Source organism: Lissotriton vulgaris, chromosome 11, assembly GCF_964263255.1.
Source record: "Lissotriton vulgaris chromosome 11, aLisVul1.2, whole genome shotgun sequence".
NCBI classification, from domain to species: Eukaryota; Metazoa; Chordata; class Amphibia; order Caudata; family Salamandridae; genus Lissotriton; species Lissotriton vulgaris.
In genome coordinates this window covers 136,434,903-136,448,102 of record NC_141699.1, presented here as the reverse complement: position 1 = coordinate 136,448,102, position 13,200 = coordinate 136,434,903, and the positions used below count along the sequence as shown (strand labels likewise).

Sequence of the window (13,200 nt, the reverse complement as noted above, 5' to 3'; positions counted from 1 at the left end):
CTAAGTTGAAGTGTCTGAAGTGCTACTCGTGGATGTCCCCCTTTCCACAGGAGTGTGTGCTTCTCCCCGTCTATTGTCTTTGTATTTTGGGGGATATAGAATAACTTGGGAAGAGTGACCATTTTGTACATATAGGCTCTACCTAGTAGTGCCAAGAGAAGTCTTCTCCACCTTTCTACATCCTTATTAAAATCTATCGGCACTCTCTTTATATTGTGGATGAGCATTTCCGTTATGTTGGCGGTTATATAAAAACCCAAGTATCAAAACCCCTCTCTATTCACGTGGAGTTGCTTAAAAGACCCTGTGTAACTAGGCACCCTTCCACCGGATAAAGACTAGATTTGTCCCAATTTATCTGGTACCCAGCATGTCTTATTTCTCTGACCTGCAATATAATGGGAAGGGTCCCTTCAGGGTGGGTGACATGAAGGATGTCATCAGCGTAGAGTGAGATCCGCTCATTCCCTAAGAAGTCCCAGATCATCACTAAAGACTGTTATGGCTGGGTGGTTTCGTACCGGGCATGCCAGTGGTTTCAATACTAGAGCAAATAATAATGGAGACAGAGGACATCCCTGCCTGGTGTTTCCCTGCACACTGGGAACTCTGCCAACATTGCTCCATTTACCCGCACATGTGTCTATCCAGGCTAAGAAGTCGGGACCAAACCAGAATTTCAATAGTGCTTGTCTCTCGAATGGCCAGTGAACCTCGTGGAATGCCTTCTCTGTATCCAAGGAAAAGAACACATGCGGGTCAGGTATGTTTTGTACCGTGTCCAGCCAGTTGGCCAGCCGGCGAAGGTTGAATCTCATTGCCCTTTTTGGCATAAATCCGGACTGGTCACAGTGAATGAGGGAAGTTATCCTGAAGGAGGATTATATCCGGTTTCAATCTCCTGAAATAGTTGGCCACCATCCCTATCTTAATTTTATTTCCAAGTCTGTTGACGTTCCATGTCAATAACGAGAATATCTCCTCTCCTTGTACCTGAGACCTCACTCCATTATGGCGCCGTGCCATGTGTATCTAGCGTTGTTTGCACTCCTTGTTGCCTTCAATTCAACAACCTCTTTGTCTATCCCTTAATGATAAGTAACCCTCCTTTTGTCTAACTCTATAACTTAAGTCTCCAACACCCCCTCCCCCACCCCCCCCCATCCTCACATTTCTCTCACTAACCATGCATACAGTCAACATGACAACAGTGGCGTAGGTTAAGCCTTGGAGGTCTGTATCCTCCCCACCCCCCCTTTGGAGATTCTCCCCCCAACAGAGAGTGAGTTCCCCATAGAACTAGACACCCACTAGGTGTTACTTGTGCATGTCAGGGGCACTTAGTGCCATCTTACTGTCCTCTGACAAGCCTGCATTTCTCAGCCTTCTTCGCCTCCTTCATACACCTGTTGGGAGAGTTCTTGGACAGCAGTATCTGGATTTGGTTCCTCTAAGTAAGCAATCTTTTGGAGTAATGGGTGGTCACTATCTGCATCTGCTGAATGTTCCTGTTCTGATGGGTCAGAAGTGGTGCGTACTTGGACCCTGAGTTGTCCCCCCCCCCCGCCCCCCCCCCCCCTGTCCATCGTCTGTCCTCCTCTGTATCCTTAGAGTGGATTGCCTCACCGGAGCATCGTCTCCGTTGCAAGGGTGTCCCTGCATGCATCTTAATTGTCTGGCTTGGCCTATGACTCCAAAGCATGGGGAAAACTGAGCTGTCGGGAGGGAGTCCTTGAGCCACTGGGTGAGTAAGAGCCCTGCATCTGTTCCCTCCATATATCCTATAAAGCATAGGTTGTTCCTGCATGGCTTTTTTTCACTATTATCCACTTTCCAAGCCACCTCCTTCAGAGAGGCAGCGAGACTGGTGACTTCTTTGCGCAGGGTATAGGATGTGTCTTCCCTCTCTGATATATGATGTTCTGCCTTTGTGACTTTCTCAGACATGTTTTGCAGAGCTTTTTGTAAGAGGGTTACTTCGGAGCAGACCTCAACTATCCTCCCCGCCAAGGCCTTCTGGACAATTGTATTGCCGGCAGGATGGTTGCATTTTCTGGCCGGGGCGGTGTTTCCTCTTATGCCCCTGACGTCAGACCAACGGCATTTGTGTAGCGATCCATTTTCCCTTGCCACAATGTTTTTTGCTCCTTGTCTCTAGCCTTTGCGAGTGATGGGTTCACCGTCTCTCCTATCGGATGCAGCGTTGCTCTCACACCACTTCACTCCAAGGCCTGCAACCTGACGTAGGCCCACCTGTGCTATCATCTGTGGGAGGAGAAACCACAGAAGGGAGACTCTCTGGTCTCTGTGTGGCCTTCCTCAGTCTCTGGCGCTCTCCTTCATGGTTCCCTCTAGGCCCTTCATTCTGCCGAACTGCCCCTCAAAGGCACCCACCCCCCCCCCTCGTTTGAAGGTTTTTTCGCTGCCCGGGGCTTAGGGCTCTCTACCTGTGGATTCTGTTGGACAGGGGGCTGGAATTTAACGTCCACCTCTATGCACTGGTTCCAACCAGGTCTGTCCGGCTGGATATTTTCCCTGGGGCCTGACTGTGTACTGTTTCGGGGGGGTGGAGCTGTGTTTTGTCTCTTATTGCCTCTTCTTATGGTGTCTGTTACCCCCCCCCCCCCCCCCACACCTATACCTTGCATTAGTTCATAAGGATTCCTCCGGACTCTCCAGGTATCCATGCGGGGACAGCCTCTACCTCTGACTCTCACTCCTCGAAACTAATAAAGCAAATCCAGGTCCGGTTGCCCCAGCCTAGCATGCATTTTTTCACTTTGTGTATAAGTGGCTGCATGGGTTGGTGAGTAGGTACATGTGTAGGTATATGGGTTATTAGATGTTTTTTAGTATGAGTGTTTGTATGGTTTGGTGGAGGTATTACTTATCACATAGATGCATGAATGACTAACTCTCTCTTTGTATGTGTTTTTGAAGACTGCATATGTGCAGGACTGTATGGGTGGATGAGTGTGTATATGTGTGTGTGTTAGTGAGTGAATGACTGTCTCACTAGTGTCTTTATCAGTAACTACATATGTTTTAATCTCGTTTATGTGAGTATTGATGTATATACGTGAGTATATGTGAGTGAGATATTGAAAGAGTTCCTGTTTAAATAATTATGTGTTTCTATAAGTGATTGTTTAAGAGAGTAAGTATGTGTAAGTTTCCTTAGAAGTAAGGTGGTAGTGTGTGTATAGCTGTATATGCAAATAAATGGATGTTCAATAGTTTACTTGCATGTGTGAGAGTAACTTTTGGATGACTGTCGGTGTGTAACAGGATGTGTAGGTGAATCACTACATATGATTGAGTATATGTATGAGTGACTATATAGAACTGTTGGTGAATGAGTGGATGTGTATATAGATGGTGGAATTATAGAATTGGTGGTTGTAACTAGTATGGGTATCCCTTTTTTTTGAAAATTTTAATTTCTATTTTTCAATATGTGTTTCATGGGTTACTTTACAGTGAAAGGAGGTCTGTCACAAGGATGGTGTCGTCAGTGATGTCATGTGTGATGATAAAAGCCCTGGTCATGTGACCTTAAAATAACACTTTTCATTGGTTATCAGTTTTTTTTACAACTAATGAAAACCCCACCCATTTCCTTAATTTCTTCTTTCACTTTGGAGACAGCAAGACCTGTTTTTTTTTCTGTCCTACCATTTTGTGGAAAGAATGGCAGCTAGACCATCCAGCAGTAGTGAGGACTCGGATGGCTTCATTCTGAGGAAGAGCCTCCTCAGCCCAAGATCAAGGAGCATTTTATTTGGAAAAATTTTTTAATACCTGAAGGATTAAAAAAGGTGAATGCTCCCAAAGTAGAAGGCAAAATCTGCCAAACTGCTTTCCCAAGGCACGTAATCCCCCCAAGGGATGGTGCCTCTACATCTACAGGAGGAGCCACAACATCAGGGAGAGGACGTGCAGCGGAATTGGAGATGATTCCGAACATTCAACCTGTTTTTAGTGACATTACTATTAAGTGCAAGCAATGCGATGAACTGCTTTGCTATGGTGAGCAGAGCATCAAGCTCATTGCACGCAAGAGGCAAGAACACCGCTGCCTTCCCCAGCCCTAATTTGTCCCCTTTTTAGGTCTCTCGACCGATCGATGCGCGCAAGCGCATTGAGCGGACCGAGAATTCATGTCGGCAAAACACAAGTCAAACCAAGGGCTTTCAGCCCCGCGGTTTTCTTGCAGTTCGCGTGTACATGCACGCGCATCGCCAAGCCCAGCCTCTCTCATTCCCAGGCTCTCCCGCCCCCATCCGGCATCAGGCACTCCTCCCACACCTCACGGACATCTGCATGCAAGCCCAGCCTCTTGCATTCCCAGGCTCTCCCGCCCCCATCCGGCATCAGGCTTCTCCTCCCCTAGCAGCACTCCTCCCACACCATTAACTCCCCCCTCCCACACCAGCACCTCCCCTCTCTCTCCCGAAACACAGCCTTGCCCTAGCAGCACTCCTCCCACACCAGCACCTCCCCCCTCCCACACCAGCACCTCCCCTCTCTCTCCCGAAACACAGCCTTGCCCTAGCAGCACTCCTCCCACACCAGCACCTCCCCCCCCTCCCACACCAGCACCTCCCCTCTCTCTCCCCGCAAACACAGCCTTGCCGTTTATTTTTTTTAATGCAGCATACTTTGTGCTCCAAATTTCACAGAATGCTGAATCGGAGTGGTTTTGTTGTTTTCTTTAATTGTAGATTATAACCCAGATTTTGAAAATGGCCACTGACATCTAGCAACGTGAGCATTTGGTGTTGCTTGTTGACTATGCGGCAGTATCAAACCAGAAAGGATAGCCCAGAAGGAGTGGCCTCGGTATCAAGGTGCCCTACACCCCGTGAGAGAGGGGGACCCCTACCATGAGCTTCCTGCACAGGCGCTTCATTGCGGCCCGCAGCAGCTGCTGTCTGGAACCAGGGCTGGACTGGAGTTCTGGCATCATTTAAAACCTGCCTGGACTCTGTTGGACTCCAAACAGCCTCGAGGGCTGCTGGAGACGACCAGTGTGGTTAAAAGAAAACAGGATGTGCAGGCATGGATGCTGCCGAAAAACAACAAAGCAACAAACAGCGCATGCAATTCAAAGCGTGCAGCTGCCCGCAGAAAGTAAACACCCGTCTCTACAAGCGGCCCTTTAGAGGGGAAAAACAGACATTTTAAATACCGGCCTGACTGCTACAGGATAACGAGCCATATCACCTTCAACAAAAATACGTTTTAAGGCTCCAAAGTTTAACGTACAGTGTAATGACCAGCTACGGCGACGAGCTGCCCGGGGTTGGAACCAGAACCCACGGGGTGACTCCTCCCAGCCAGGCACAGAGACCGACACTGGGGGTCAGTCCTCTGCAAGCCCACACAGGCTGCACCCTCCGGTGCAAATTCTTATTAACCCCAGCACCTTCAGCTTTTCCACACAACCAAGTGCATACTATGTTGGCTTTTATCGGGGAAAGGGAGCGCCCCGAAGAGGCCCTTCCACCGAGTAAACACAGGCACTGTACAACCCCCTGCCGTCCAATGTTGAATGGCTCCAGCCAAGCCACGCTCCTTGCCCCATTTTTTTAATTCACATGCGATGCCGTAGCAGTGCAAATATCGCATTCTGTTATGCCCACATTAGACATTGCTGGGCAGGCTGCTGTACATGAAATGTGTAGTAAACCTGCTACGCCCCCTGTTTATAGTAAAAATCCGTTAAAAAAACAGGAGTGACATAAAGAGCAGTTATTAGAACTTCACTTAAATTAAATGAGCCCTTTTACTGTCTTTTGGGTTTTAAAATCTAGTTGTTACTGGTGAATAAGCCCACACGGTAAACTGCCTCAATCAGCACTTATTTTAAGGCGGAATGTATCTCTATTTATGTCTGTGTGGCCTGTTGCTGAACTGTCCTCCGTGCAGCCAGAAGAACAGAGTTCTTAATCCAGTTTGAACAAATGTATCCCTCGTTCCTTAATTGACAGAATCCAGATGCACAAGGAGACGTGCAAACATCTGTCAAAAAATGTTTTGCGTAAAGAGAAGCAGTTAGCGGGGTGTTTTTTTCACTAGGTTTTTTTTCCGTTTATTCCATGAACTAGATTGTGATTTTCCTTACAGCAGTAGTTTGCCAATGAGCAGAGCAGCTATAACCTGCACCCTGACAGCCGGAAGGGTTAGTTTATTGAGAGCAAGATAAGAAAATACCCAACTTGTCAAAGCTTCCATTAGTGCCTTCCCGCGGACTCTTAAAGGTGTGCAGTTCTATTATTTTCATGAATCCTATTCCTGATGGGTTTTTAGGGTCGGAGTGCATTGCCTGCTACAATACCCTACGGTCACATTTTTCCTCGGACCAGAAAGCGTTTTAATATAAACCTAATCAGGGAGCCAGTTCTCTTTAATTAGTTTAACATTTTCCTCCGGGAACCAACGCACTCAATGTCTGAATACTTTGACATTCTTCATCGATTTTGTATAAAGCTGCATGTCTTGCACGCGTCTGTCTAAACCTAAGCCATAGTGTTTGTGTACGACTAAGAATTTGCACAAATTCCACATATCTTCATATGTTTAATATATTTGCACACTGAAACGTTGTTTTTCTCCAATAAATGATGAGATTTGTAGTCTGTAGCAGTCGCTTTATTGAAGTTTCAACAAATCGACCAGCTCAGGCAAGCTCCTGACTGCAACTATCTCAGAACAAGCACTGGCGTTGCCAATAGGTCTCGCAGTAGGAAAGTTGGAGCTATTACAATTGCAAATAACAATGCCTTTTATTTTTGTTTTCATTTTAAAAACATAAAGGGCTTTGTCATTTACAAAACCAATAGCTCCAACTTTCCTACTGCGAGACCTATTGGCAACGCCAGTGCTTGTTTTTTGCTCCTGTTGAGCAGTTTTGCATTCCCTGTTTTTGTTTTTGTTCTGAAAAAAACATAAAAAAAGAAGAAAAATAACAGTTCTTTTTAGTACTACCTCCAGTTCTCAAAAAGAGCTATATTCTTATCAAATTCAAAATGAGTAACTGAAGTGGAGTGCAGTGAGCGAGGAGAGGAAATGAAAATGAGTGAGAAAGCAAAGAAAGGGACGAGAGGGGAAGGGAAGTGAATTAGGGGGACTGAAAGAAGGTGAGTGTGGGGAACGAGAGTGAGGAGAAGTAGAGTGAACATGGGGAATGTGGATAAGTGAAGAAAATGTAGTAAAAGAACAGTGGTGTGGAAGGGTAAGAAAAGACTGACGCAAGCCCTCTCACATTATACCTGCGCCAGGTGTAATGTATGCAAAGGGGGCTTATTGACGCAAGAAAGGGTCGTAGAAGTGACGCAGTGAAATCTATGAGATTTCACTGCGTCACTTTTAGATCACCATTGCGTCAAAATCTTGCACATGGGGCTGGCCCCATTTGAAAGGATGCATTGCTGGAGTTGCATCACTTTTGTGACACACTCCAGCAATGCATCACTACCTCTAAGTACTTTAAATTATTATTTTACTGTTTCACTGGGTTTTTAACATGGTACGCTCCCCGGTGCGCGTACCGGGCGCTCCCCCAGCGAAAATCGAAAAAAAAAAATTTTTTTGCCCTGCGGGGCCCTTTTATGGCACCCACATAAAAACTAGGGGATCGGGGGGAGTCTATCTGCCCCCTTATGGTCATTTCCCCCTTTGTTTTTGCCTCCTCTTGTGTCTCGATCTTACCGAGACACCAGATGGCTGCCGCTCCGGACTGTTTCGAATGTGTACAGACACCCGAGAGCCAATCGGCTTTCCGTGCGCAAGTTGCATAGCGCGCCCGGTGCGCTCCCCGGTGCGCGTACCGGGGACCTGCCATAGATGTATTTTTTTTTTTAACCTAAATTTACTCAAAAACCACTGGCGCACATATCATGAGACATAGCAAAGGCACATCAGGCTACCAGTCCCTACAATTTTGCCAAGTTTGGTGGAAATCCATTCAGCCGTTCGTGCTCAAAGTGAGTTCGACCGCCCTATGGAAATTAACATGGGGAAAACACGTTTTGGGACCCCCCCTTTTATCTCGGCCCCCGCTTGACTAATCCTCCCCAAACTTTCAAGGAAGGACCGGAGCTCCGCGAGGCAAAACTGAGGATATTTTCAGGCAGATTCGTCAACCGGCGCCAAAGTTATTCCAAATAGGATTTTTTTCAAAATCCTAACTATAACTACCTACTGGCGACCGCCAGTAGGTAATATACATTTTTTTTTTTTATATCGACCAGCAGCTCTGACAAGGCAGTGCACTAATTTTCAAGTGTCTATCCACACATGAACATGCGAAGGGCTTCCAGCTTATAAAGTGGGCTGACCCATTGCCCTATGTTGTATGCTTTGCTAGGCATTTAAAAATGACACTTTAACAGATCAGTGTATTACGTTTTTAGTAACATGATTTCCCCTCCCCGAAAACCTGTAGCTGGTGAGACCAGTAAAGTTGTCTCTTTGCTAGATCTAATAAGAGGTGTTGGTTCACACTTTACTTCCGTATTGTTAATTTGCCTCCTAAACTTTTGTTGTTGTTTCCTTCTGCACCAGGACATTGTATTTATTGGGCAATCCAAGATCTACACCTACATGAGTCCTACTAAATCTCCCAATGTACGCCCTCCACTTCAAGAAGAGAACTCTGCCAATCCATATGAAGTGAAATGTGCAGGGAAAGCGATAATTGAAGCTCACAGAAAAGCAGAAGGTGAGTTGTTACCGCCATGGCTCCTTAGTTTATAAGTATAGTTGTATTGTCATTTTGTAGGAAGAAAAGCACATCTACAGTGAACATCAAACGAGAGTAGTGTAACTACACATTTAGAATTCTCCTGCCACTCGGATCATTTTGCAGTATTCCTTTATGATGTACTTCCTTGAACTTTTGGGAATTAGGATTTTTTTGGGAGTCGTGCACTAGCATTTTAGTTTTGTTGCTGTAAAGATGTTAGTTAATTAAATGCCTGTGGGCCTTTGAGCTTCTACCTGCAGAAGGAGCTGATGCGACTTCATCATTCTCTAGCAGATGCTTGTCAGTCTGCAAGCATTGAAACGTTTTACTTCAAATGAAAATCTAGTTTCATAACTTATTAGTTTACTAAACTACATATTGACATTGAAGAGTACAGTAAATCGGTAATTTGTTAATTTAGAGCACACTGCACACCCTGGCAAGTTCCGGTGAGTTCTCAACAAAGTGGTTAAAAAATAGACTCCCAATCGTGGGCTGCCCTAATTGATTCTAAAAGTGTATGCCTGTTTCAAGAGACCTGGGCAAGGGACGAGCACACTTTTCGGGGCTTTGAGATATTTGCGATACCGGCAAAATGGGGAGGGAGGGGTCATCCATCGGGAGGACTCGCTATCTGGGTGGCATCCCACTTGGGTTGTCTAGCCACACGCTAAGTTGTGGATTCAGAAGACAAACTGGTCGTCCTTTTAGAATGGCCCAGATCGCTTAAATTACTCATAATAAATGTCTATTCCAGACCACTCCCTATATCTAGTGTTTCAAAGACCATAGAAGAACTGTCGTCCTTCCTGGATGCCATTCCTGGGGGCACGCCCTACGTGGTGGGGGTGGGGGGGATTTTAATTCACATTTCGAGCCATTACCGGGCCTACTAGATGGACCCTCCCTAGAGGAGGATTCAAGTTGGCAGGTTCCTCCCTCAGAGGCCCACCCGCCGAGAGCATAGACACCACTAGCCGTGCAGATAAATACATTTACCCTCACCCATGGCCTCAGGGCTTGTAATGGCCGCGTCAAATCTGACATCCCGAGAAAATGTACATATAACAAAACAGGGAGAGAATAAAGACTAGACTACCTCCTTGTACAGCTATCTGCCTGGAAACTGGTTATAGACTTTAGAGTGATAGACAGAGAAGACAGCGACCATAACGCCCTGGAACTGGAATATGTTATCCCACGTACCGAGGACAGGGTACAGGACGAACAAAGGGTCAAGGCTGGACATCTCCTAGAAAATAATAGAAAGAGAATAAGATGGGAGAATCTGTCCACCAGGGACGACAAGATAGCGATCCTCTATGCCAGGATAACACCGATTCTGGAAGAGGCATTTGCCTCGTGGGGGCCATAGGGTACCCAGGAAAACAGAGACCTGCTCCGGAGTATACACGAACACTTAATTAAAACTCTAGAGGTGGATCTGTTTAGCAGTGGACCCTCCAGGACCAGGGGAATACACAAAGATACCTGGTTTAACACCACATGCCGAAACGCCAAACGTGACCTTGTGCTTACAATCAAAGCAGGGGGAACACGGGAGGAGATTCGTGCCAGAAGGCGGGCGTATAAGACACTCGTGGCAAACGCCAAGGTGGTATGGGATCTCCAACACTAGGAGAAGCTCTCTGAGTCACTAGCAACCAGGGACTCCCGAACATTTTGGCGTGTAGTCAGCCACGGTTCCGAAAACCTTCCATCGGCAATTGAACCAAACATTGCCCCGAGTGTGTGGCAAAACCACTACCAGTCCTTATACGCCCCTGAGGCTGAATCCTTGGAATCCCCACCCCAAATCCTGCAAAGTAATCCGGCTCCAGAGCCCTTTACTGAAAAAGAGGTAAGGGCAGCGATCTCAGGTTTATCCTCTGGTAAGGCCCCGGGGCTGGATGGGGTGCCGGGATATTTATTTAAACAGGACCCAGGTATCTGGGCCCCCTACCTCCTGTTGATATTCATTGCAGTCCTTGAGGGGATGGAACTACCTGATACTTGGCTGGGGACGGAGGTGGTCCCGATATTCAAAAGGGGATCTCCCCTGCTTCCAGCCAACTATCGCCCAATAAGTCTAATTGACGTATCACAGAAGTTATTTGGCAGGTTAATACTCAATAGGCTACAGACCTGGTTGGACGAGACAGACATCCTCAGTCCACTCCAAGCAGGATTTAGAAGAGGAGTTTCCACAGTCGATCAACTATTCCGACAAAATATCATCTACTGGAAGACAGCACTGATTGAGGGCGGCATTTTGTACGCGGTCTTTGTGGACCTATGCGCCGCTTTCGATCTGGTTCCGGGGGGCAAAACTGTGGGAGGTAATGGCAGAGTTGGGCGTCCCGGGAGACATCCTCGAAATCCTAATCAGACTCCACAAAGATAATTATGCACGAATTGGGTGCGGGAAAGGTGGCAAGCTGACAGGTTCCCCGTTCGCAGAGGGGTGAGGCAGGGTTGTGTGCTAGCCCTGACCCTGTTTTGCCTCTTCGTGAACGGGGTGATAGAACTCCTAAGGAGGATTAGTAACATCGATGCACCAAAATTTGAACAGCAGCAGGGTGCCCGCAATCATGTTTGCGGATGACACCCTGCTGCTATCCAAATCACCAATGGGGCTACAACGGGTGCTGGACGGCTTTCTAGGATTTTGCAACGAAAGGGGGCTTGAAATCAATACTGCTAAGACTAAATTTATGATTCTCAACCCAAAGGCCAATAATCGCCCAAACCCCCACCTGGGCACAGTATGTTTGGAAAGGGTATATACAATAGAATACCTTGGGATAACCCTAAACCAATATTTAACATGGTCGGCCGACATAACAAAAGCTAGCATGAAACTATTGCAGAGGACGGGAGGCATCACGAGAATCGCTAGTAAATCCCCACTCCGCCTGCTGGCACCTGCCATTCAGATTTATAAAGCCCAGGCTCGGGGGGGGAATTATCTATGGAGGTGAGCTGTGGGGCCACACCTTGACACACCATCCAAAGCATAGAAAACAAATTCATTAGACAGCTGGTTGCCCTCTCTCCAAGTACTCCACTTCTCCCATTGAGACTAGACCTAGCTTTGAGACCTATTACGGAAGAACTGGGCCTCAAACCTCTGATCTACTGGCGCCGCCTCTGGAGCAGCCAGGATCTTGTCATCTACAGATCAGAGCTGCAGGAATTTCTCAGGTTACCTAATGCCACCAAAATTCCTTGGCTAAAGTATATAAGGAGAATGTGCGAGACTCCTGGAGTGCCCGACTTATGGCCCGATCCCGAAAGTGCGTGCAAGAGGATGTCCAGAAAAGCACGGTCTACTCTGTTCTACAATCACATGCTTCAAAAAACACTGGATACCACCCGGGAGGGGTCCTTAACAGATCTCTTCATTAAAATCAAAGATCTCTTCATTAAAATCAAAGACTCGTACAGCCATGAATGCGTCCTGGATGGCATGACACCGGTGCTTACAAGGAAGATCTTTTTGCAATGGAGGCATGGGTGTCTCCCTCTAAGGTCCTTCACAAAGGCTTGGGCAGGTGGATCGGAGACGGGGCGTGCCCGGCATGTGCTTATAAACTGGAGAATGACTTACATGTGGTCCTGTTCTGTGTAGCCTATACCAGAATTAGGAGACATTGGCTGGTCCCTCACCTAAAAAACTTGGGTTTCAGAACATATGCTCCGGCCTATAGAGTACTAAAGTCGGATCTATCTCCGACAACAGTGTTTGCTATGGCAGAATTCCTGACTGCAATGAGGCTGGCACGCGCTCGAATAATCAAGGGCACCACAACACTGTGAACATCTCTTCTTCCCTTTTTATGGGCTTACCCATTTTCTAGATTTGTATTGCATTAAGTATATACATATACTGCTTTTACTGGGTTTTTACATGCATTTTTATGATTATTTTATTCTGTGTACATCTTTTATGATCGAAATAAAGATTGAAATTGTACATTGGTTAAAAAATAATTATTTATTTATTCCCTTTTCTTAAAACACACTAAGGACTGGTCACAGTGTTGTGATGCCAGAGGATTTGTATTGGAATGAGGCGCAATATTTGATGTGGACGGTGTAATCTTTTGGGTAGCGGTGTGGGGTGGGTTAGGGGGAAGATCTACCATGTTAAGCGGCTATTTGGTGGTAGTATTTCTCTCAGTAAAGCAGCTTTCCAAATCTTCTACCAGGGTGTCGGTTGTATCACATTTGCAAACTAGTAGAGTCAACGTGGAATGTGTTTCTGACTTTGTGGACTCTGATAAAAAAGGCCGGATGTCTATGTTTAACTAATGCACAATTTAAATACCAAAATGTAGCGCAAAATAACCTGAAAAACCGGTTCTGTTGGCAAATACTCTTGCATACCAGTGTTCAGTACAAGTGCTGCAGCAGTGGGGGTTGTTTGTATTTGCAGATGGTTGAGTGAC

The 13,200-nt window shown here is 46.4% G+C and overlaps 1 protein-coding gene across 1 annotated transcript in view; it reads left to right on the top strand.

The window, feature by feature from the left end:
• The window catches only part of KMT5A (lysine methyltransferase 5A), a 79,062-nt gene that overhangs the window by 14,573 nt on the left and 51,289 nt on the right, over positions 1-13,200 (top strand). The window contains exon 3 of the mRNA XM_086942916.1: positions 8,569-8,725. Coding sequence (XP_086799042.1) covers positions 8,569-8,725 — 157 coding nt within the window. The remainder of the gene's footprint in view (positions 1-8,568; positions 8,726-13,200) is intronic.